Genomic DNA, 22,006 nt, shown 5'->3' with positions numbered 1-22,006 from the left:
CCCCGCCATCCCTCCATCACCTCTGGGACACTTCAATTAATTAGTTTTAACGTGATGTATTTTTAAAATATATATACTTAAAACAATTTATTGATTTCAGAGAGGAAGGGAGAGAAAGAAATAGAAACATCAGTGATTGGAATCATCGATTGGCTGCCTCCTGCACGCCACACACCGAGGATCCAGCCCACAACCCAGGCCTGTGCCCCGACTGGGAGTCGAACTGTGACCTCCTGGTTCATAGGTCAACTCTCAACGACTGAGCCACGCTGTCCAGGCTGAGCTATGATGTGCTGCTCTCAATGTTTCTCTCTTCCTCCCTCCCTTCCTCCCTAAAAATCAATAAAAAATCTAAAAAGCATACAATGTGTTTCACCGACGCGGGGGGTGCGGGGGGTGCGGGGGAGGATGCGGGGCGTCCTCTGGCATGTAGGGTCTCCGTCTAGACAGACAATGGGAGGCCCTCGCCATCAGTGTGGCCCAAACCGCACTGGATGGCGGAAGTCACCTGGCCGCAGCCCCAGGACTGACCCCTTCGGCACGCCCCTCCCCCTCGGCGTGGGCTACCAAGGTGGGCCCGAGGCCAGCCCAGCTTCCCCGGGACGCCCCAGATCCTGCCAGCTCAGGGGACCCGACCTGAAGTCCCCACACTTCTAACCCCTGGTTGGACACCACCTGCCCCGGGGCCACACCAGCGGTGCGACCTGGGTAACCCCGGCCGGGCTGTCAGTCCCGGAGACCGGCCCGGGAGGCCCGCGGCCGGCGATGGCTGTCGGCTGCAGTGAGGGTCCTGGACACCGTCCCTCCGGAGATGCGGTCCCTCCAGCCCGGCTTCTCCCCGGGGACGCTGGGACGGCTCTGGAGAGGTTTTGGTCACAGCGGAGGGGGTGCTACTGACATCTAGTGGGCGGAGGCCAGCAGCGGCTCCTCACCCGGGAGAATGAGCCGCCCGAGGGCAGAGGGCAGCGTGCGGGCCGGGCCTAACCGCTGTTTCTGACCTGGCTTTTTGGGGTCCAATGCTGTGAGAATTGAGGGCTCCACACCCTCTCATCCCAGAACGTGCAGTGAGCACGCGGTTCCTGCAGATAAAACAGGGTTTCGGGCTCTCGGGAGCCCCTCCCTCGGAGGCCAGGCACCCTGGCCGCCTGTCATCTGTAGAAGCCAGTGACGGCTGCCTTCCGGCTTGGTCAGCGGCCACCTCTCCTCAGTCTCCTCCCCCGGCCTGCCGGCTGGGAGGACCCCCGCTCCTCATTTTTAACATCACGGAGAAAACGAACAGGGCTCAGGAGGGTTTGCGTGGGAGACACATCTCACTCCGCCAGGCGTGTATCAGGCTGGCTGCAGGCAAACACAGGGAATTTCCAAGTAAAAGGTTACCTGCGTCCTGGCCAGTGTTGCTCAGTGGTCAGAGTGCCGGCTCACACACCGAAGGGCCATGGGTGCGATTCCCGGTCAAGGGCACATACCTGGGTTACAGGTTCGATCCCCAGCCCCGGTCGGGGCGCTTGCGGGAGGCAATTGATCAATGTGTCTCTCTCTCATATCCACGTTTCTCTCCCTTCTCCCTCTTTTTCACTCTCTCTAAAAATCAATGGGAAAAAACATCCTCAGGTGAGGATTAACAGCAACAGAAAAGTTAGCTTCTGGGAACCACGCAGGTCTTCCTGGGCCCTCACTCCCCCTCGCAGGCACATGGCCTGGCCTCACCAACCTCCAGCGTAAACTTGTGCAAGGCCGGCCAACACGGAGGAGGGGACGGGGTGCAGCCCACACCGACCTCAGAAGTCTGGGGCCTGTCCTCCGTGAGGCCGGGGAGCCCTCGCTGATGGTTAGCTGTCAGTATTTCCTTCTGTAGCATGGGGGCGAGGTGAGCATCAAGAGACAATGGTGACATCAAGACACTGAACCGGGCCCTGGACAAGTCCTTCAGTTAGAGCATCAGCCCGATCGGCCAAGGTTGCAGGTACCATCCCTGCTGACGGCACCCACCATCCACCAAGGAAGGCACGAGTAAGGGGAACAACACACTGATCTCTAAAAATCAGTGAAAAAGACGAGAGCCCTAGCTGGTGTGGCTCAGTGGATAGAGCGTCGCCCTGCGGGTTGAAGGGTCCCGGGTTCAATTCCAGTCAAGGGCACATGCCCGGGTTGTGAGTTCTACCCCCAGTGGGGGGCATGCAGGAGGCAGTCGATCAATGATTCTCTCTCACCATTGATGTCTCTCTCCTTTCCTCTCTAAAATCAATAAAAATATATTTTAAAAAGAGCCCTAGCCAGTATGCTTCATGGTTAGAGCATTGGCCCACACACCAAAGAGTCTTGGGTTCAAACCCCATCAGGGCTTGTGCAAGAGGAAACGAGTCGATGTATCTCTCTCACATCGATGTTTCTCTCTCTTTCCCCCTCCCTCCCTCCCTCCCTTTCTGAAAAAGCAATGGAAAAAATATCCTGGGGTGAGGATTGACAAAACATACATATTGAACCCCCAAGAGAGGGTCTGTGTGGTCCCACGGAGCCAGGCCAATCGGGACGACGCAGTGGGGGAGGGAGGGGCACCTGACTCCGCTGGACCTGCTCCCCCCTGGGAAATGGGGGGATTCCCTCCCGCTGGGAGGGGGGTCTGGGAGCATGCTTTCTCAGTGGGATTCGTGGGGGATGGGATTCTGGCCGTCTGGAGTCATCAGCCCTTCACACCCCCAAGCCCTCAGGGCCCAAAGCCTGGGCTGCCTCCTCTGGGCCTGGCGCCCCGGCCGGCTGAGGGCCGCGCCCCCCTGATGGACACACCCTCAAAACAGAGATAAACAGGAAAGGCTCCCTCGGGTGAAGCTTGTAACAAGGTTTTAATAAAATAAAAAGTTCAAGTGCTTCCAATCCCCCAACATACCCCGTTCTGGTGTGGGGGAGGGGAGGGAGCCCCCACACCCCAGTAGCACCAGGGATAGCACCATGAGAAAGATGAGGTCACACCCGGCCTCCCTGAGACCCACGGGGGTGGCGAGGATGCGTAGACACCCCCACCTTGCCCCCCACCTCAGACAGTCACAAAGCTGAGAGCAGACCCACTCCCCCCGTGGGACAGTCTCCCCCGAGGCAGACCCCTCCTCCAGAGGCTGGGCTTCTGGGGAGACGCCAGGGGTGGCCCCACCCCTATGGCTTTGCTCCCTGGGCAGGAGAAGGTGGCGGGGAGGGAATGGCATCTTCGGTCCTGAGGCTGGGGCGGGGGGCAGCAATGGCCAGGGCTCCCTGCTGGGGTTGGGGTGGCTCAGGGGTCAGCAGTCACAAAGGATCAGGGGTCTGATCCCTGGGGGTGTCCAACGCAACCCCACCCCCGGGTCAGAGCTGTGCTGGGGTCAAGGGTCAGCTGCCTCTTAGAGGCCCGAGCGCTCCTTCTGGAGATCGGCGAGTCCCGAGAACGCGGGGCTGGGGAAGCCAGGCGGGCGCCCGCCCGGCCCCTCAGGGCCCGTCGCTGTTGACGTCCAGGTCGATGGAGCCGTGGCTGACCACCAGCCGCAGGCGCTTGGGTGGGGAGAAGGGGGCAAAGGCCAGGGCCTGCTTGGGGGTGGGGAGGGGGCCTGGCGGCCTGGCGGGGGCGGGGCTGGGGGGTGGCAGTGGCGGGTGGGGCTGGGACCGCGCGGCTCAGGTCCACGTGGCTCAGGTCCACGCGCAACACGTAAGGCAGCCCGTACCGCCGGGCCCAGTGCCAGTCCTGCTGGGGGGTCCAGCGGGTGCGGGGGGCAGCGCCCAGGGCCACCAGGGCCTCTGCCTGCAGGCGGCAGTGGGGGCCACAGCCCCCCCACCGGTGCAGGGACACGCGGGCAGCACGGAGAACAGGGGATGCGGGGGCGCGCCGGGGCGGGGGGCGCCTGCGCCTCCGGGGGCGCCCCCATAGCTGGGGCTGTGGCAGCCACTGGACCCAGAGGGGCGCAGCATCGGAGCCGGTGCCACAGGGCAGGGGGCGCAGGGGCTGGCAGGCAGCTGTGGAGGTGGGAGAGGGAGAGAGGGTGACCCTGTGAGCCGCCCCCGGGAGAGGGGGAGAGGGGGAGAGGGGGAGAGGGGGAGAGGGGGAGAGGGGGAGAGGGGGAGAGGGGGAGAGGGGGAGAGGGGGAGAGGTCCCCGTCAGGCCATTCTGCACCCCACCGGGCCGCCCAGGAACAGGACAGGACAGGAGGGCAGGCAAGGGGTGGGGGGCCATGGGGGTGGGGGTGCTGACGGACAGGCCGACAGGATGGGGTCTGCCCCGTGCTCACCGCAGAACGGGTTCTGGCGCAGCGGCGACGAGTGGGCGCAGGCCCAGGGGCTCAGCCGGCCGCCCAGGCTCTGCAGCAGCCGCCGCTTGGTCTCGCGGAGCTGGTACTTGTCCAGCGGCTGCGGCGGGCAGGGCTTCCGGGGCCTCAGGCGGAAAGCTCCCTCCCCTCTCCTGGGGGATGGGGGGGAACGGGGGCCTTGAGGTTGAACTGCGGGGCTCTCAGGATCCCCGATCCCCCCCCCCCCCACCCCGCCCCGCCCGCCCACCTCTCGCAGGTGTAGCATTCACAGTGCTCGTTCTTTTCGCCGAAGAAGCCTTCGCCGTAGAAGCAGGTCACCTCGTCCCCGGGCTCGATGTCCCGCAGCACCTTCACGCAGGCCGCGTTCCCATCTGCGGGCACAAACTGGGGGCCGGGCCGCTCAGCGCCCTGGCCCGCGGGCCCCCGGCCCCGAGGGTCCTCCCCCGGCACGGACAGGGTCCAGGAGCCCCCGGGAGGCGGCCGCCCTGCCCAGAGCTGGCCCTCTTCACGCAACCTCTGACCTCGTGTCGGCTGCGGCTTCCTCCCCTCCTGCGGGAGGAGGCTCTAACCCACAGGCCGTGCTCAGCCCCCTGGCCCTCCCACCCACCCGCCCTGGCTCCTGAGCCAAGTGCCGTCCCTCTGGCCCTCCGAACCCGCCCCCTTGCTCCCTGCCGGCCTGCACCCTGCGGCCACTCCACAGCCCTACCCTACCTGCCTGCTCCTGCCTTCCAGAGCGTCTGTCTGTCCACCCACCCACCCACCATCCACTCTAGACTGACACAAGCCGGGGCGTGGCCTGTGCCAACCACCCACCTGACCCCAGGCCAACTGGCCGCGGTCTCCCCAGGGCACCCTGTCTTCTCGGTCCCTGAGACCTGCCTGCCCGCCCCCATCACCTCTCGCTCAGGATAAACCAGGTCGCACACCAGCGTCCTGGTGCGGCCCGGCCGCCAGCCCCTCGGCCTCCTGCCCAGCCGCCAGCTCGCCTGGTCCCTTATTCAGAGCGGACGCTCCCAGGGGACAGGACAACAGACCGGAGTCGCCTTGCTCGTCGCACGCCCCCTGACCCTCCCGTGACGTGTCCTGTCCGGGACACCCTAACCTGCCCCCATTTCCCTGCAACCCCCGGACCACCCTGCTCCCCCTTCAACGCCTGCTCCCGTGCCCCAGGTGGCTGTCGCCTGCCTCAGCACGAGCCTCTCCTGCAGCCCTGCCTGTGCCTAGGGCCAGACTGGGCCCCATGTCACGCACCCCGAAATCTATGTAACTACGGGGGGCTTGTGGAATCAAGACCATGCCTGTGCCCCGTGCACCTGACCCTGCCAACAACCATGCCTGTGCCCCGTGCACCTGACCCTCACAGCCTGCCAGGAGACACGTTCTCACTGTCCCATCCCAGAAACCCCGCCCGGGACTGAGGGGCCGGGGCTCAGACCCAGCTGACTCCAGCACCTGGGACCCACCATGCCGCGGGGCCCCTGCAGAGGCCCAGGCTTGGCAGGGAGCACCCCAGGGGCTGTCTCCCCTCCACTCCCCACTCCCCTGGGCTCCACCGGAGCACAGCCACCAACCCCGCCTCACCCCCAACCTCCTCCCCTGTGCAGGGAGCCCCGCCGCCCTGAGGGCCCGCCCCTCCCCCTCCAGGACTCTCAGGCCTCACCCCAGGGAGCCAGGGCCCCCAGGTTCCTGCCACTCGGTCCCCGGCTCCTGTTGGCACCGCTGTGCGGGCGCTGCCCGTGAGCGCCTCCTTGCGGCCCAGGCTCCAGGCGCCGGTCCCCGTCTGGCTCCCATCAGCACCCACCTCCCGCAAACTGGCCCAGCCCCCGGCGCAGCGCAGCGGAGGGAAGAACACAGCCAGCAGGTGGCCGCCCGAGTCCCAAGGAGACTCTAGCCAAAGCCCCGCCCCCTCCCCCTCCCCCTCCTCCAACAAGAACCGGCTTTGGGGAGACAGTGGACAGTTTGGGGCGATTCGCCGACCAGAAAAGCCCTCCCCTCCTCTGCCCTTTCCTCCCGGGCCCCAGCTCTCACCTTGCAGTTGGGTTTGCAGTCTGCAGACGGTGGGGTGTGGGCGCAGGGGAGAGAAGAGACTGTGAACCGAGCCCGGGGGTGGGGGGGGCGTCACCCTCCCGGCCCCGCCCCGCCAGGCCCCGCCCCCGCACCGTGGTTGATGAAGGCGGCGGGGCCGAGCCAGAGCTGCGCGCTGCGCTTGCGGGTGGAGTACATGATGCTGAAGTCGTTCTCGCCGGCCCGGAGCAGCCCCTCGTCGGCCTCGCGCAGCTCCGCGATGCAGCCCACCAGCAGCTCCAGCTTCTCGTTCTTCTTCCTGCCGAGAGGCCGGCCTGTGAGCGCCGCCTCCCTGACTGCCAGGCCCAGGGCCGCCCGCAGGCAGCAGGCAGCAGGCAGCCCGCCTCCCAAATCCCACACCTGCGGGCGGGGCGGGGCTTCCCAGCCAGACGGCCCACGGGGGCAACATCCTGCATCTGCTCCCCTCCTCTCTCTAGGCTCCTCCAGGCCCCCCTCCCCCCCCCCTCCTGCCTGGGGCAGCCGGTCCTTCTGCCTGGACTCAAGGCCCCGACAGCCACTGACAGCCCGTCTTCCCCAGACCCTCATCCCTGGGGTTCCAGCTTAAGCGGGGCTCCCTGAACACCCACAATTCCTTGGCCGGCTCCTGAAGCTCGAGGCAGCTATGGTCGGTGTCTGCTTGTCCACTCCGCTACCATCTACCTTCCCGCTAGGATGCAGGCAGGGCCCCCCAGCTCCCACCTGCTCCATCCTGCTCCCGCCTCCCGGATGCACCTGCTGTGCGGCAAGGCCCAGCCTTTGGGGCGGCCCCGCGAACCTTGGCGGGTGTCTGATCCCCGGCCGGGCTGTGGAGTTCGGGACCGGCCCTGGCTCCTCCTCCTCTCCGGGAGGGCTCCGGTCAGCTCCGCCCTCTTACCAAGCTCTCGTGGACACGATCTTGGCTCCATTCCTCTCCATGGAGTAGCGGGTACAGGGCAGGATGGTAAAGCCGCTCTCGGGCAGGAAGGCGCGGAGGTAGCGGAAGATCTGGGGGAGGGGAGGGGGTGGGCAGGGTGAGGTGGCGGGGCGGGGCCGGCCTCGGCCCCCTCTCTCCGGGGCTCTAGTCCCGCTCTGCCACTGACTCGCTGTGTGGTCTCCGGGAACTCACGCCCCCTGCTCGGGGCCTCAGTTTCCTCATCTGTCAAATGAAGAGGTCGGACCCCATCTCAGAGGGCCCGCCAGCTCTCCTCTGCTAGGATGCGCTGAGCCCCCGTCTCAGGTGGTCCCCGCGGCTAGGAAGTCGGGGAGCCCCCCCGCGGGCAGTGCGGCGCGGAGGGGCACCGTGCCCGGGGGCCCCCGAGGTGAGGGGCGGGAACACACGGGTGAGCGGGGAAAGGAAGGGCGCCCTCACGTGGGTCTTGAGGGCAGCCTCCTGCCGCGGGCCCCGGCTCTGGAAGTAGTGGGTCATCCAGCCTCCCAGCGTCAGGGCCCGGTATGCAGCCTCCAGGTCCCGCTGCCTCAGGAAGGCCTCCAGCGCTGAGCGCAGGTGGTGCTGTCGCCGCAGGGGGGGCACAGGGCTGGGGGAGAGGGCATGCCTGGGTCCCAGGGCCTTGGCCTACTCCCTCCGGGCCTTCCCGGGCCCCGCCCCCACCCGCACGGGCGCCGCGGAGGCAGGGGAGGGAGCCCGGCCCTCCGTCCGCCCGGCCCCAGGCCGCCTCACCTGACGTTCATCTTATGCGTGCGGAAGCCCAGGTAGGGGTCCAGCACCAGGCTGGTGGCCAGGTCGTCGTTCTCGCACAGCTCGCGGGCGGTCACTCTGTCTGGCCCCATGGTGCCCCACACACCATGCTGCCTCGGGCCGGGAGCGGGGAGGGCCTGCGCTGGCGCCGAGCCTCTGCCGAGCTGCGCGGGCCTCTGGGGCGCCCCTCCGGACCCTCATCTACACGTCGGGGAGAAGCGCGCTCAGTGCCGCCCGAAGGCAACAAGTGCTCCCGCCGGCGGGGACGCCCCCAAACAAGTGACAGTCCCCCTTCACCAGCAGCTCCTTCCTTCGCACGCTCCGGAGCGCAGACACAAAGGCCCCGCCACGCACACACACACATGCACACGCGTACACACATGCACACACACACACACACACACACGGAAGGCTGATCATGATGGACTGCAAGTCTGAGGGGACCCTGAAGGCTGAGCCCTGCAGGAGCTGGGAGTCAAGAGGTTCACCCCATCTCTGGCCCTCACCGAGGGCGGGGGATCCCCCCTCCACCCACAGTCCCCACCTCCCCTCCCCAGCAGCCCAGGGAGCCGTCAGGAGGCCCGGGGAGCCGTCAGGAGGCCCCGGGTGAAGCCCCAGGCAGCCTGGAGGGGGTGGGGAGGGAGGCGGAGGAGGGATCCCAGCACCTGCTCCCTCTCCAAGGATTCCATTCTGGGGGAAGGGGGGGGCTCAGAGGACAAAGCGGGGCGGGGGGGGGGGGAGAGAAAAGGCACGGCACCGGGAGGCAGATAGGTCCACAGAAAGGGGAGGGAGCAGGGGGTTTGCGATACGAAACAAAACATGACCCCTGACCCCGTCCGCGGAGGGCCTGCCGGGCACCCACCCCGCGGGGCTGCGGGGAGGAGGCGAGGAAGGGCGAGCCGAGGAGCGAGGGGCGCGGGGCGGCGGGAAAGGGGTCAGTGCGGAGGGCGCGGGGCCGGGCGGAAGCTGCGGGGAGGCGAGCGGTCAAGACCAGAGGCGGCGCGGGGGGCGGGGGGGGAACAGGTACAGGCGGGGCGGGCAGGGCCGCGGGGCCGGGGCGGACCGCCGGCGGGGTACCTGGGGTGCGGGGAGAGGAGGCGGAGAAGGGCGTGGGGTCCAGGGAGGGTCCCGAGAGGAGCTTAGGGCCTTGGAGGAGCAGCGAGGCGGGGGCGGTCCTGGGGGTCCCGGGAGGAGCGCGGGGGAGCCGCGAGGACAGAGCCTGGGGTCCAGGCAGGGCCCCCGGCAGGCAGGCGGGGAGGGTCCGGGGAGGAGCTGGGGACGCGGGCGGGCGCCGGGGAAGGCCTGCGGCTCCCGGGACCTGGGCTGGCAGTGAGCGCGCAGGGCAGGGCCCGGAGCGTGGGGGGGCCCGGGGAAGGCACGGGGTGCGGGAGGGGCCTGGTGAGGCGGCACCGGGACGGCTGCGCCGCGCCCCGCAGGACGCTCACTGAGGCGCCTGGGCACGAGGGACCGGGCCGGGCGGGGGACAGTCGGGGCCGGGGGCGCCCGGGAGCCAAGGCGGCGCGGGGCGGGGGCCGAGAGGGAGCTCAGACGTCGGACCCCGCGCCGCCCCTCACCCGCTTCTCCTCCTCCGCCTCCGCCTCTGGCGCCCGCGCCGCCGCCGCCACTACCTCCCACTGCCTCTTCAGCGAGCCTCAGGCTCGGGCGCCGCGCCTCCCGTCTGCCCCGCCGGGCCCGCCCCGCCACGGCCGCCGCGGCCTATTATTGGCTGCGGCCGCCGCCACTCTGATGTTGCTCTGGCGTTCGCGCCTCTCCCATTGGCCGAGCCGCGCTCTGGCCTCTCCGCCCGCCCCCACAAAACCCCGTCAGTGCCCCCACAGAACCCCGCCACGCCCGCGCTGCCCCTCCGCGCCGCCAATGGCTGCGGTTGGTTCCCGCCGCTGTCCTTCCCGCGCTGCCATGGAGACGTATCCCCGCCCACGGCCCGCAGGCGGCTCCCTCATTGGCTAAAAGCACCGTAACTCCGGTTTGGGTCAGGTTATTCGGGTCCAAGTGGAAAGGAGGCGGGCTCCGCCGGCTCCAGAAGTAGGATGTGATTGGTTTGCCTTGGCAGGGCTCATCCTTCCATTGGCTGAAGTCTCCGCCCGTCACCAGAAGCCGCGGCCCTCCCCATTCTTTTCCTCTGGTGAAACCTTCAGCCCCCAGAGGCAGAAAGCCGGGGGAGGACTGGAGGGGTGAGTGCGCGCGCACCTCCGTGCCCCGCCCCGCCGCCTGGAGAGGCCGGCGGTTGCCAAGGCGACAAAACTTTATTGACAACGCTGTCCGGGTACAAAGGGCTCTTAACTCTCCCTCCTGGACGACCTTCTCTTTCCCCTAAGTCCCCATTTAATTTCGGGAGTGCCCACAATAACACTCGGGGTGAACAGATCGGAAAGAGGGAGACAGGGAAGCTTGGGAGAAAGCCCTGACTCATGGGAGCCTCCCACGGGGCACCCCCCTCCCCAATGAGTACCACCCCTCCTCCCTGCTCCCATCCTAGAGGCAAACATAATTAGCCATGCATCATAATTACGCCCAGAATAACGAGCTCCGCGCTTGGAGCAGGGGGTCTTTGTCTGGTGTGTCCTGCACCCAGTAGGTGCTTTCCCTGCGCCGCCGCTCTGTGTCGCTGGGGAAGTGGCTTGCCCTCTCTGGGCCTCAGACGCGCAACTATGAAGCTCTCCGAGGGAGTCCTCCTTAACACCTTCCCCGGTGTCCTCCACCCGTGCTCCCAGCCTCCAACCCTCGGTTTGTACTGTTCCTGTATCAGCTCCCAGCTCCGAGACACACCCGCACCCCGCACCCCGCACCCCGCACCCCGCACCCAGAAAGAATGGCCGCCGCTCCAGAGGAGGGAAGCGCCTCCCACAGCCGGAGAAGGGAGGGCCTCTCCGCCCAGCCGAGCTGCCCGGAAAAGCCCTACCAGCGTGTCTGCATCTTAAAAGGTTTACCCCTTTGACTCGAGGGTGCACACAGTTCCCAGATGACTCCATTTCTAGGAAATGTGCGGCACGAGGCGTGTTCATCACACAGGGGGCGCCCCCCAGCCGGGAGAGGAGGCGCGGGCACGGCCTGCAGCCACCCGGACAGCCTCAGCACATACTGCCGGTGGCTGGAGTCTCCGCAGTCAAATGTAGAAGTTTTGTGGTTTTGGGGTTTTTTAAAATATTTTTATTGATTTCAGAGAGGAAGAGGAGAAGGAGAGAGAGATAGCAACACGAATGATGAGAGGGAGTCATTGACCGGCTGCCTCCTGCATGCCCGCCCCCCACTGTGGATGGAGCCCGAAACCTGAGCATGTGCCCTTGACGGGAATCGAACCTGGGACCCTTCAGACCGCAGGCCGACGCTCTATCCACTGAGCTAACCGGCCAGGGCAAATGTAGAAGTTTTAATACACAGAAAATAAGGGCTGTGTATGGATACATCTAACGCTGCATGAATGTCAAGAGTGTACAAAGTGTACAGATGCCCTCACTGGTTTGGCTCAGTGGATAGAGCATCAGCCCTTGGACTGAAGGGTCCCGGGTTCGATTCCGGTCAGGGGCATGTACCTTGATTGCGGGCACATCCCCAGTAGGGGGTGTGCAGGAGGCAGCTGATCGATGTTTCTCTCTCATCGATGTTTCTAGCTCTCTATCCCTCTCCCTTCCTCTCTGTGAAAAATCAGTAAAATATATATTTTTAAAAAGCATGTGACAGAGGTGAGGGGGCCCTAGTGGTGACCCCCAAGGGTGGGCCGGAAGGCACGCGATCAGGAAAGCTACAAAAGACATTGGTGTTTGTCATTGTTCAGCCCAGAGGTGGAAACCAAGGGGTCACTCTATTCACTATCTGTTCTTTTTCTTTAAAAATATTGTTTTTATTGATTTCAGAGAGGAAGGGAGAGGGAAAAAGAGACAGAAACATCAGTGATGAGAGAGAAACATCGACCAGCTGCCTCCTGCACACTCCTTACTGGGGATGTGCCTGCAACCAAGGTACATGCCCTTGACCGGAATCGAACCTGGGACCCTTGAGTCCGCAGGCCGACGCTCTATCCACTGAGCCGAACTGGTTAGGGCCTAGCCTTTTATTATATAGGATGTGGGTCTCACCCCACTGGTGTAGCTCAGTGGTTGAGTGTTAATCTATGAACCAGGAAGTCACAGTTAGATTCCCAGTCAAGGGCACATGCCTGGGTTGTGGGCTCGATCCCCAATGGGGGACGTGCAGGAGGCAGCCGATCAATGGTTCTCTCCCATCATTGATGTTTCTATCTCTGTCTCCCTCCCCCTTTCTCTCTGACATCAATAAAAATAGATTAAAAAAAAAAAAAAGATGTGGGTCTTGGCATTGTTTAAAAACAACTAGAGCCCTGGCCAGTTTGGCTCAGTGGATAGAGTGTCAGCTTGCAGACTAAAGGGTCTCAGGTTCAATTCCAGCCAAGGGCACATGCCCGGGGTTGTGGGCTTGATTTCCCCCCCCCCCCCGCCAGTAGGGGGCGTGCAGGAGACAGCCAATCTGTGGGTCTCTCTCATCATTAATGTTTCTATCTCTCTATCTCTCTCCCTTCCTCTCTGAAATCAATGAAAACAAAACAAAAAACTAGGAAAGCCCAGCCCCCGTGGCTCAGTGGTTGAGCGTGGACTTATGGACCAGGTCACAGTTCGATTCCCGGTCAGGGCACATGCCAGGGTTGTGGGCTCCATCCCCAGTGTGGGGGCGTGCCGGAGGTAGCTGATCAGTGATTCTCTCTCATCATGGATGTTTCTGTCTCTCTCTCCCTCTCCCTTTATATATAAATTTAACAATATATATAAATTGTTAAACCTAACCGGTTTACCGGTGTGGCTCAGTGGATAGAGTGTCGGCCTGCGGACTGAAAGGTTCGATTCCGGTCAAGGGTCAAGGGCATGTACCTTGGTTGCAGGCACATCCCCAGTAGGAGGTGTGCAGGGGGCAGCTGATGGATGTTTCTCTCTCATCGATGTTTCTAACTCTCTCTCCCTCTCCCCTCCTCTCTGTAAAAATCAATAAAATAGATTTTAAAAAACCAACTAGGAAAAGTCTGAATGTCCAACAGTAGACACCTGATTGCGTCAACTACAACATATCCAGCACTTTGCACATGTCCCTGTGAGAGGGGGGCTACGACCCCATTTTGCAGATGAGCAAGGAGAGGCTGATGGAAGGAAGAGCTCCTCGCTGGCCATCAGACCCCCAGCCTCTGGGCTCCATGGCGCACAGGGCCCAGCTGGTTCTCAGCCTTCAGGCGGCACCGTCCGGGCCCCTTAGAGGAGTGAGGCGGGGACGGGCTCAGCCCGGAGGCGCCTGGGAGGCGTCAGGCGGTGAAAGGAGCCAGAGTCCTGACCTTGCACATGGATGACTCCGTTTCTAGAAAACACGCAGCCCAGGCAGGTCCACAGACGCGGAAAGCAGGTTGGTGATGCCAGAGGCTGGGGAGGCGACAATCGGTGTGGGGTTTCCTGTTCCGGTAAAGAGGTTCCGGAACTGCAGCGTGCATGGACCGAATGCCACTGGTTTGTACATTTTCTTTCCTTTTTTTTTTTTTTTTTTTTACAGAGAGGAAGGGAGAGGGATGGAGAGTTAGAAACATCGATGAGAGAGAAACATCGATCAGCTGCCTCCTGCACACCCCCTACTGGGGATGTGCCCACAACCAAGGTACATGCCCTTGACCGGAATCGAACCTGGGACCCTTCAGTCCGCAGGCCGACGCTCTATCTGAGCCAAACCGGTTAGGGCATCATTGATGTTTCTATCTCTCCCTCTCTCTTCCTCTCTAAAATCAATAAAAAAATATATTTTTTAAAAATGACGCCCTGGCTGGTTTGACTCAGCAGCCCCAGGACTGCAGGGTCTCGGGTTTGATTCCCAGTCAAGGGCACATATATCAATTGCAGGTTTGATCACCAGCCCCCGTCAGGTCGCATGCAGGAGGCCACCAGTCGACGTGTCTCTCACATTGATGTTCCTCTCTCTTCCCCTCCCTTCCTCCCTTCCATGCTCTCTAAAGAGCAATGGGAAAAAATATCCTCGGGTGAGGATTTAAAAAAAAAAAAAATAGAGCTGCTACTGACCCAGCAATTCCACTTCTGGGTGTAAACCCAAAAGAAAATGAAATCGGGATTTTGAAGCGATGGCTGCACCCCGCCCCTCCTTGTCTATTTCAGCCTTATCCGTCACAGCTAAGACATGGAAACCACCTAAGTGTCCCGCAGTGGATGACCAGCTAAAGAAAATACGGTTTATACACAATGCAACATTACTACTCAGCTATGAGGAAGAAGAAAACCAGCCATTTCCATCAACATAGGTAAGCCTGGAGGGCATTATGCTGAGAGGAATAAGTCAGACACAGAAAGACAAATCCTGTACAATACTATCTATTGTGGAATCTAAAAAAAAATCAAGCCCGGTGGCTCAGTGGTTGAGTGTTGACCTATGAACCAAGAAGTCCCGGTTTGATTCCTGGCAGGGCACATGCCTGGGTTGTGGGCTCGATCCCCAATGTGGAGTGTGCAGAGGGTAGCCTATCGATGATTCTCTCTAATTATTAATGTCTCTCTCTCTCCCTCTCCCTTCCTCTTTGAACTCAATAAAAATATTTTAATGTATATAATCAAATAAAATGTAAGTATTACATACTCTATGTTAATATACATATACCTCCATCTATTTATACCTATGCATACCCACACATATCTATCTATATCATCACCATCATTACCATCATCATCATCACCATCACTATCATCATCATCAACATCATAATCATCACCCCATCACTATTGTCATTATCACCACCATCACCAGCATCATCACCATCATCATCACCATCACCAACATCATCATCACCACCATCATCATCACCAGCATCATCACCAGCATCATCACCATCACCAACATCATCTCATCATCACCAGCATCATCACCAGCACCATCATCACCACCATCATCAGCGTCATTAGCATTACCAGCATTATCATCACCATCACCATCATCATCATCATCACCATCACCACCATCACCAACATCATCATCACCACCATCACCAGCATCATCAGCATCACCAGCACCATCATCACCACCATCATCAGCATCATTAGCATTACCAGCATTATCATCACCATCACCATCATCATCATCACCATCACCACCATCACCAACATCATCATCACCACCAACACCACCACCATCAGCATCATCAGCATCATCATCACCATCACCATCATCATCATCACCATCACCATCACCATCACCATCACCATCACCATCACCATCACCATCACCATCATCATGATGCAATGGATTACGCATCTCAGTAGCCAGCCTCCAAGATGACCCTGAGCCACCGGCTCCTGTCCTGGGATTCCCATCCTCACGTAGCTTCTTCCACCTTGGACAGGACTGAGCTGTGTAACCAAAAGCATATTGCCAAACCGAGGGCATGTTCAGGACCAGTTCATCAGAGACGTGGCTTCCTCCTTGCTTCCTGGGATCAGCCGTCTGGGGGAATTTGGCCCCAGGTCCAGAGGCCATTGAAGCCACCTCTGGAGCAGTCCACACGTGAAGGAACGGTGGCCTCGGGCCACAGCCAGAGAGGAACTGAAACTCCTGCCAACGGCCTGGCAGTCGTGTGAGTGAGTCAGCGCAGACAAGCCTTCCTCTCTCTGCCAAGCCTTTGGGTGGCGGTGCTCTGATGGACATCTTGAGGAGCGCCACTCCAAACCAGACCCACCCACCCGAACCCACTCCTGAATTCCGGACCCACAGGAACCAGGGGAGATAAAGGCTTACTGTTGTTTTAGGCGGCTGTCGTTAACTGATACACCCCTCGACGTCCTTGCAATGTCTCCCCTTCATTATTTGTCTGATCTTCTCCTTCATTTTTCTCCCCATCACTTCTCGCTCTGGTACACTCTCATTGGTCTCATTGCTGGAGGCTGAACTCCCCGCACCTCAAGGTTTTTCCCAGCTGGCACCTCTGCCAGGAGCGCTCCACACGCAGAACTCACCGTCCAACCTTCCCCGGGTCTTTGCTCAAGTGTCCCCTCCTCAGAGAGAACCTCCCTGATGGCCCCCCGTGGGAGGAGCCCACCTGCCCCAGCCATTTCCTAGCTCTGCCATCGCGTCGTAGCCCCAGGGCCGGCTACAGAATAATCTGTGGGTCCCAGAGCAAAATGAAAATGCAGAGCCCTGGGCTCTTCAGGGTGAATTGAAATGGTTTACGGGATGGAGATCCATTGAAGAAGTGCCTACCAGCATTATAGGACTTGAGGACACATCTTCACGTCATCGGCATGACCCCAAACCTACGATATCACAGATCTCCTTTCATTATTTACTAGAGGCCCGTTGCATGAAGATTCGTGCAATAGGCCTTCCTTCCCCTGGCTGCCGGCACTGGTTTTCCTCCGGCACCCAGGACCCGGGCCTTTGCTCTGGCTCCCGCCTTCTGTCTTTGCTCCGGCCGGAGCCTTCAGTCCTCTCGGCTCCGGCCAGAGCGCCGCTCCTGTAGCTCCCTCCGCCCCCTGCCCTCCCCCTCATAGCAGGTGTCCCACCCAGCCTGGCCGCTCTGTGCCTGCATACGCAAATTAACCCGCCATCTTTGTTGGGTTAATTTGCATAGCCACTCCTGATTGGCTGGTGGGTGTCACAGAGGTACGGTCAATTTGTATATTTCTCCTTTATTAGTGTAGATTCCAGTTGAGGAATGTGCACAAGTAATGCAAATATCACCCCATACTGTTATTCCTGAGGGTTAGGAAACTTGGGGAATGTTCACATGACTCGATGGTGTCAATATCAGTGTTCTGTTTAATGGTTGGTTTGTTTTTAATGCTTATTTACTACCGAAATCATCTAAACTCAGTAAATAACTTAAAAATATTGGACAGAATATGAAGTCCCTGATGTGATTTGGTCTGAGGGTATTTTGTTTATACTGTTGTGTTGTTCTGACCTCCAGAACTGTATCTGTCCCTGAGGGACCCTGGGAAGAAGTGGGCTTGGCCTTGCTTGGGATTGATTTTATTTTACATGTTTTCTATGATCTTGTGCACTGTAAGTACAACGCTACCACACCCCTGCAAGTGTGAAATAAAGCAGGCTCTTCAGAGAAAAAAAAAAAAAAAAGAAAGATGAAAATGCAGAGCCCTGGCCAGTATGGCTCAATTGATTGGGCATCGTCCCAACACCTGAAAGGTTGCGGGTTCCATTTGTCTTAGGGCACATGCCCGGGTTACCGACTAAATCCCAAGTAGGGGTGTGCAGGAGGCAGCCCCTTGATGTTTTGAGCTCACATTGATGTTTCTCTCCCTCTCTCTCTCTCTCTCTCAAAATATCAATAAAATGTTTTTAAAATATATTTTTATTGATTTCAGAGTGCAGCATAGGAAATATAGTCAATAATATTATAATAGCTATGTATGGTGGGTACTGGAAATATTGGGGGTGGGGAGTCACTTCATAAGCTATATAAATGTCTAACCACTATACTGCACACCTGGAACTAATATAATATTGTATGTCAACTGTAATAATAATAATAATAATAATAATAAAGAAGTCTGATCCTGCATGAGAGAAAGTGTCCTCTCTCCAGGTGAGGGCTGTTACTCTCCCCGGCCGGGTGGCTCAGTTGTCAGAGGATTGTCCCGATACACCAAGGCTGTGGGTTTGATCCCCAGTCAGGGCACATACAAGAATCAACCAATGAATGCATAAATACGTGGAACAACAACAACAAAAAATCAATGTTGCTCTAGCCAGTTTGGCTCAGTGGATAGGGCCTCGGCCTGAGGACTAAAGGGTCCCAGGTTCAATTCCAGGTCAGGGCACATGCCCTGGTTTCGGCCTCAATCCCCAGTAGGGGGCGTGCAGGAGGCAGCCGATCAATGATTCTCTCTCATCATTGATGTTTCTATCTCAATCTCCCTCTCCTTCCTCTCAGAAATCAATAAAGATGTGTTTTTTAAAAATTTCTGTTTGGGGAAACAGAAACTTACATCTTATAAGTAAAACGACAATTACAAAAATAGGTAAAGGGCCGAAACTGGTTTGGCTCAGTGGATAGAGCGTCGGCCTGTGGACTCAAGGGTCCCAGGTTCGATTCCGGTCAAGGGCATGTACCTTGGTTGCGGGCACATCCCCAGTAGGGGGTGTGCAAGAGGCAGCTGATCTATGTTTCTCTCTCATTGATGTTTCTAACTTTCTATCCCTCTCTCTTCCTCTCTGTAAAAAATCAATAAAATATATTTAAAAAAAATAGGTAAAGGACTTGACTAGACATTTCTCCAAATAAGATATACACGTAGCCAAAACCGGTTTGGCTCAGTGGATAGAGCGTCGGCCTGTGGACTGAAAGGTCCCAGGTTCGATTCCGGTCAAGAGCATGTACCTTGGTTGCGGGCACATCCTGGTGGGGGGTGTGCAGGAGGCAGCTGATCAATGTCTCTCTCTCATCGATGTTTCTAACTCTCTATCTCTCTCCTTTCCTCTCTGTAAAAAATCAATAAAATATATTTTAAAGAAAAGATATACATGTAGCCCGCAAGGGCATGCACATCATCGGTCTTTAGGGAAAATCAAATTAACGCCACAGTGAGAAACTGGTGTTTACGCCCCCAAAACAGCTATGATAACAGAGCAGTAACCCTGGCTCAGCAGGTTAGAGCATTGTTCCGATACACCACGGCTGTGGGTTCCCTCTCTCCCTCTCTCTCTCTCCCTTCCTCTCTCTCTCCTAAAATCAGTAACTCAGCCCTGGCCGGATTGGCTCAGTGGGTAGAGCGTTGGCCTGTGGACTGAAGGGTCCCAGGTTTGATTCTGGTCAAGGGCACATGCCCGGGTTGTGGGCTCGATCCCCAGTGGGGGACTTGCAGGAGGCAGCCGATCAATGATTCTCTCTCATCATAGATGTTTCTATCTCTCTCTCCCTCTTCTTTCCTCTCTGAAATCAATAAAAATATATTTAAATAAAATCAGTAACTTAAAATATAAAGACTGATCATACCAAGCCGGCCAACTGCCCATGTCTCCTCCCCCTGGCCAGGCTGGCTGGACCCACACACACACAAATTCATGCACCGGGCCTCTAACACACACACACACACACACACACACACACACACACACACTGAGTGGCCAGATTATTATGCATTCAGAGATCATAATAATCTGGCCACTCAGTGTATATGTCCACACCGACCCTTGTGGGGAGATGTTCATCGAAGCATCGGGCAGAACAGCCAGAAGGTGGGACTAACCCAAACCTCCATCAACTCATACGTGAGTCAACAAGATGTGGGAAGCAAATTCTGACGCCTGCGACCTCTTGGATGAGCCTTGCAAACACTTTCCTAAGTGAAATGATCCAGACACACACACACACACACACACACACACACACACAGAAAACCATTTCTTTTTCTTTTCTTAAAATATATATTTATTGATCTCAAAGAGGAAGGGAGAGGGAGAGAGAGATAGAAACATCAATGATCTCAAAGAGGAAGGGAGAGGGAGAGAGAGAGGGAGAGATAGAAACATCAATGATGAGAGAGAATCATGGATTGGCTGCCTCCTGCACGCCCCCTACTGGCGACCGAGCCGGCAATGTGTTCCTGGAGAGCCGCCGGAGTCTGAGGGGGCTGGACCCTCCTCGGCTCTTCTCAGGACACTCGTGAGAAAGAATTCAGATGAGTCACAGAAAGCGGTGTTGAAATAAAGCACAAGATTTTTTTTAATATATATTTTTTTATTGATTTGAGAGAGGAAGGGAGAGGGAGAGAGAGATAGAAACATCCATAATGAGAGAGAATCATGGATCGGCTGCCTCCCGCACACCCCACACTGGGAATGAGCCCACAACCCGGGCCTGTGCCCTTGACCAGGAATCAAATCTGTGACCTCTTGGTTCTTGGGTCGATGCGCAACCACTGAGCCACACCCGACTGGGCAATACTCATCTTTTTTTTATTTTTTATTTTTATTTTTTACATAATTTTATTGATTTCAGAGAGGAAGGGAGAGAGAGAAATATCCATGATGAGAGAGAATCATGGATCGGCTGCCTCCTGCATGCCCCACACTGGGGATTGAGTCTACAACCCGGGCATGTGCCCTTGACTGGGAATCGAACCCGGGACCTTTCAGTCCGCAGGTCGATGCTCTATCCACTGAGCCATACCGGTTAGGGCGAAAGCAAGAGATTTGATTAAGGAAGCCAAGCAAGCGGGTTTATTCAGGATACACTTGGCGCCCGGCCGGCGTGGCCCAGGGGTGGAGCATCTACCTATGAACCAGGAGGTCACGGTTCGATTCCCGGTCAGGGCACAGGCCCGGTTGCGGGCTCCATCCCGTGGGGGGGAGGGGGTCAGGCAGGAGGCAGCAGATCCATGATTCTCACCATGGATGTTCCTCTCTCTCCCTCTCCCTTCTCTCTGACATCACACAACACAACATCCCCCACTCCCACCGAGTGGAGGTGTGTGATTTCGCGGCCTTCCGCTCGGCGCCGCGGTCCTGCCACCGTGGCTTCTACCTGGTCCTACCACGTTGTCGCCTCCCCAGCGGAAGTGACTAAGCAGTCAGCCGGCTTCCCCGCTTTCTGTTTCCCCGGCCGCGTGCACGCGGGAGGTCCCAGCGCTTCCTCGGCCCACGGGGTGGGGTGGGCTTTTGCAGCGCTGAGCTGGGGTCTCCCTCCCCGGCTCCCTTTCCAGGCCGCTGACCTATAACCCAGGCTGAAGGCTTCCTCTGCCTATCCCTGTTCCCTCTCTCCTTATCTTTTAAAAAAAATATATATTTTTTATTGCTTTCAGAGAGGAAGGGAGAGGGAGAGAGAGAGAGAGAAACATCAATGATGAGAGAGAACCATGGATCGGCTGCCTCCTGCACGCCCCACTCTGGGGATGGAGCCCACAACCCGGGCCTGTGCCCCGACCAGGAATCGAACCGGAGACCCTTCAGGCCACAGGCCGGCAGCGCTCTATCCACCCAGCCACACCGGCCAGGGCTCCCCTTTATCGTCCTCTGGCGTCATTCCCAAGAAATTCCCGCATCTCTTCCTGGAGGACCTACTGTCACAGCCAGACAGCGAGGCCTGGGTGGGGGCAAAGCACGAGAGCACCCGCCCGCCCGCAGGGGGCTCCTAGCAGCACTGAGCGTGGCCTGCAGGACCGGGAGGACCACCGCTGGCTTTAGAGAAGACGTCCCGCGTGGACACGTCCACAGCCACAGAGGGCAGCGGGGCGTGGCCAGGGCTGGGGGGGGGCGGGGAGGGCCTGCCCCATGGGTACCAGCCTCCTTGTGGGGAGATGAAAAAGCTCTAGGACTGGACGGAGGGGAGGGGTGTTGCACAACAATGGGAAGTGCTGAATGGCACGGAATTGTATATTTCCAAACGGTTAATTTTATGTTTTGTGAATGGTGTCCCAACTTTAAAAAGGAGGGAGGGGGTGGGTACTGAGGGCCTGGGCTCCTGGGTCTGAAGGAGGAGGGACTGGGGGTCTGAGGGAGGAGGGCTGGGGGCCTGGACTCCTGGGTCTGAGGGAGGAGGGGCTGGGGACCTGGACTCCTGGGTCTGAGGGAGGAGGGCTGGGGGCCTGGACTCCTGGGTCTGAGGGAGGAGGGGCTGGGGACCTGGACTCCTGGGTCTGAGGGAGGAGGGGCTGGGGGCCTGGACTCCTGGGTCTGAGGGAGGAGGGGCTGGGGGCCTGGACTGCTGGGTCTGAGGGAGGAGGGGCTGGGGGCCTGGACTCCTGGGTCTGAGGGAGGAGGGGCTGGGGGCCTGGGCTCCTGGGTCTGAGGGAGGAGGCTGGGGGCCTGGACTCCTGGGTCTGAGGGAGGAGGGCTGGGGGCCTGGACTCCTGGGTCTGAGGGAGGAGGCTGGGGGCCTGGACTCCTGGGTCTGAGGGAGGAGGGGCTGGGGGCCTGGACTCCTGGGTCTGAGGGAGGAGGGCTGGGGGCCTGGGCTCCTGGGTCTGAGGGAGGAGGGCTG

The 22,006-nt window shown here is 59.2% G+C and overlaps 1 protein-coding gene across 1 annotated transcript; it reads right to left on the bottom strand.

Annotated features, from left to right (window-relative positions):
- Positions 1 to 3,310: 3,310 nt before the first annotated feature.
- Positions 3,311 to 9,661, bottom strand: KMT5C (lysine methyltransferase 5C). Its single transcript, XM_079759985.1, is given in 10 exon segments — positions 3,311 to 3,598; positions 3,600 to 3,975; positions 4,248 to 4,417; positions 4,513 to 4,649; positions 6,294 to 6,313; positions 6,425 to 6,588; positions 7,204 to 7,313; positions 7,678 to 7,843; positions 7,987 to 8,205; positions 9,579 to 9,661. Coding segments are annotated over 9 exon segments (1,398 nt in total). The 5' UTR covers positions 8,097 to 8,205; positions 9,579 to 9,661; the 3' UTR covers positions 3,311 to 3,453.
- Positions 9,662 to 22,006: the final 12,345 nt, after the last annotated feature.

The sequence above is a fragment of the Cnephaeus nilssonii genome, assembly GCF_951640355.1.
Source record: "Cnephaeus nilssonii genome assembly, chromosome: 20".
NCBI lineage: Eukaryota > Metazoa > Chordata > Mammalia > Chiroptera > Vespertilionidae > Cnephaeus > Cnephaeus nilssonii.
This window is presented reverse-complemented; position numbering and strand designations above follow the sequence as displayed.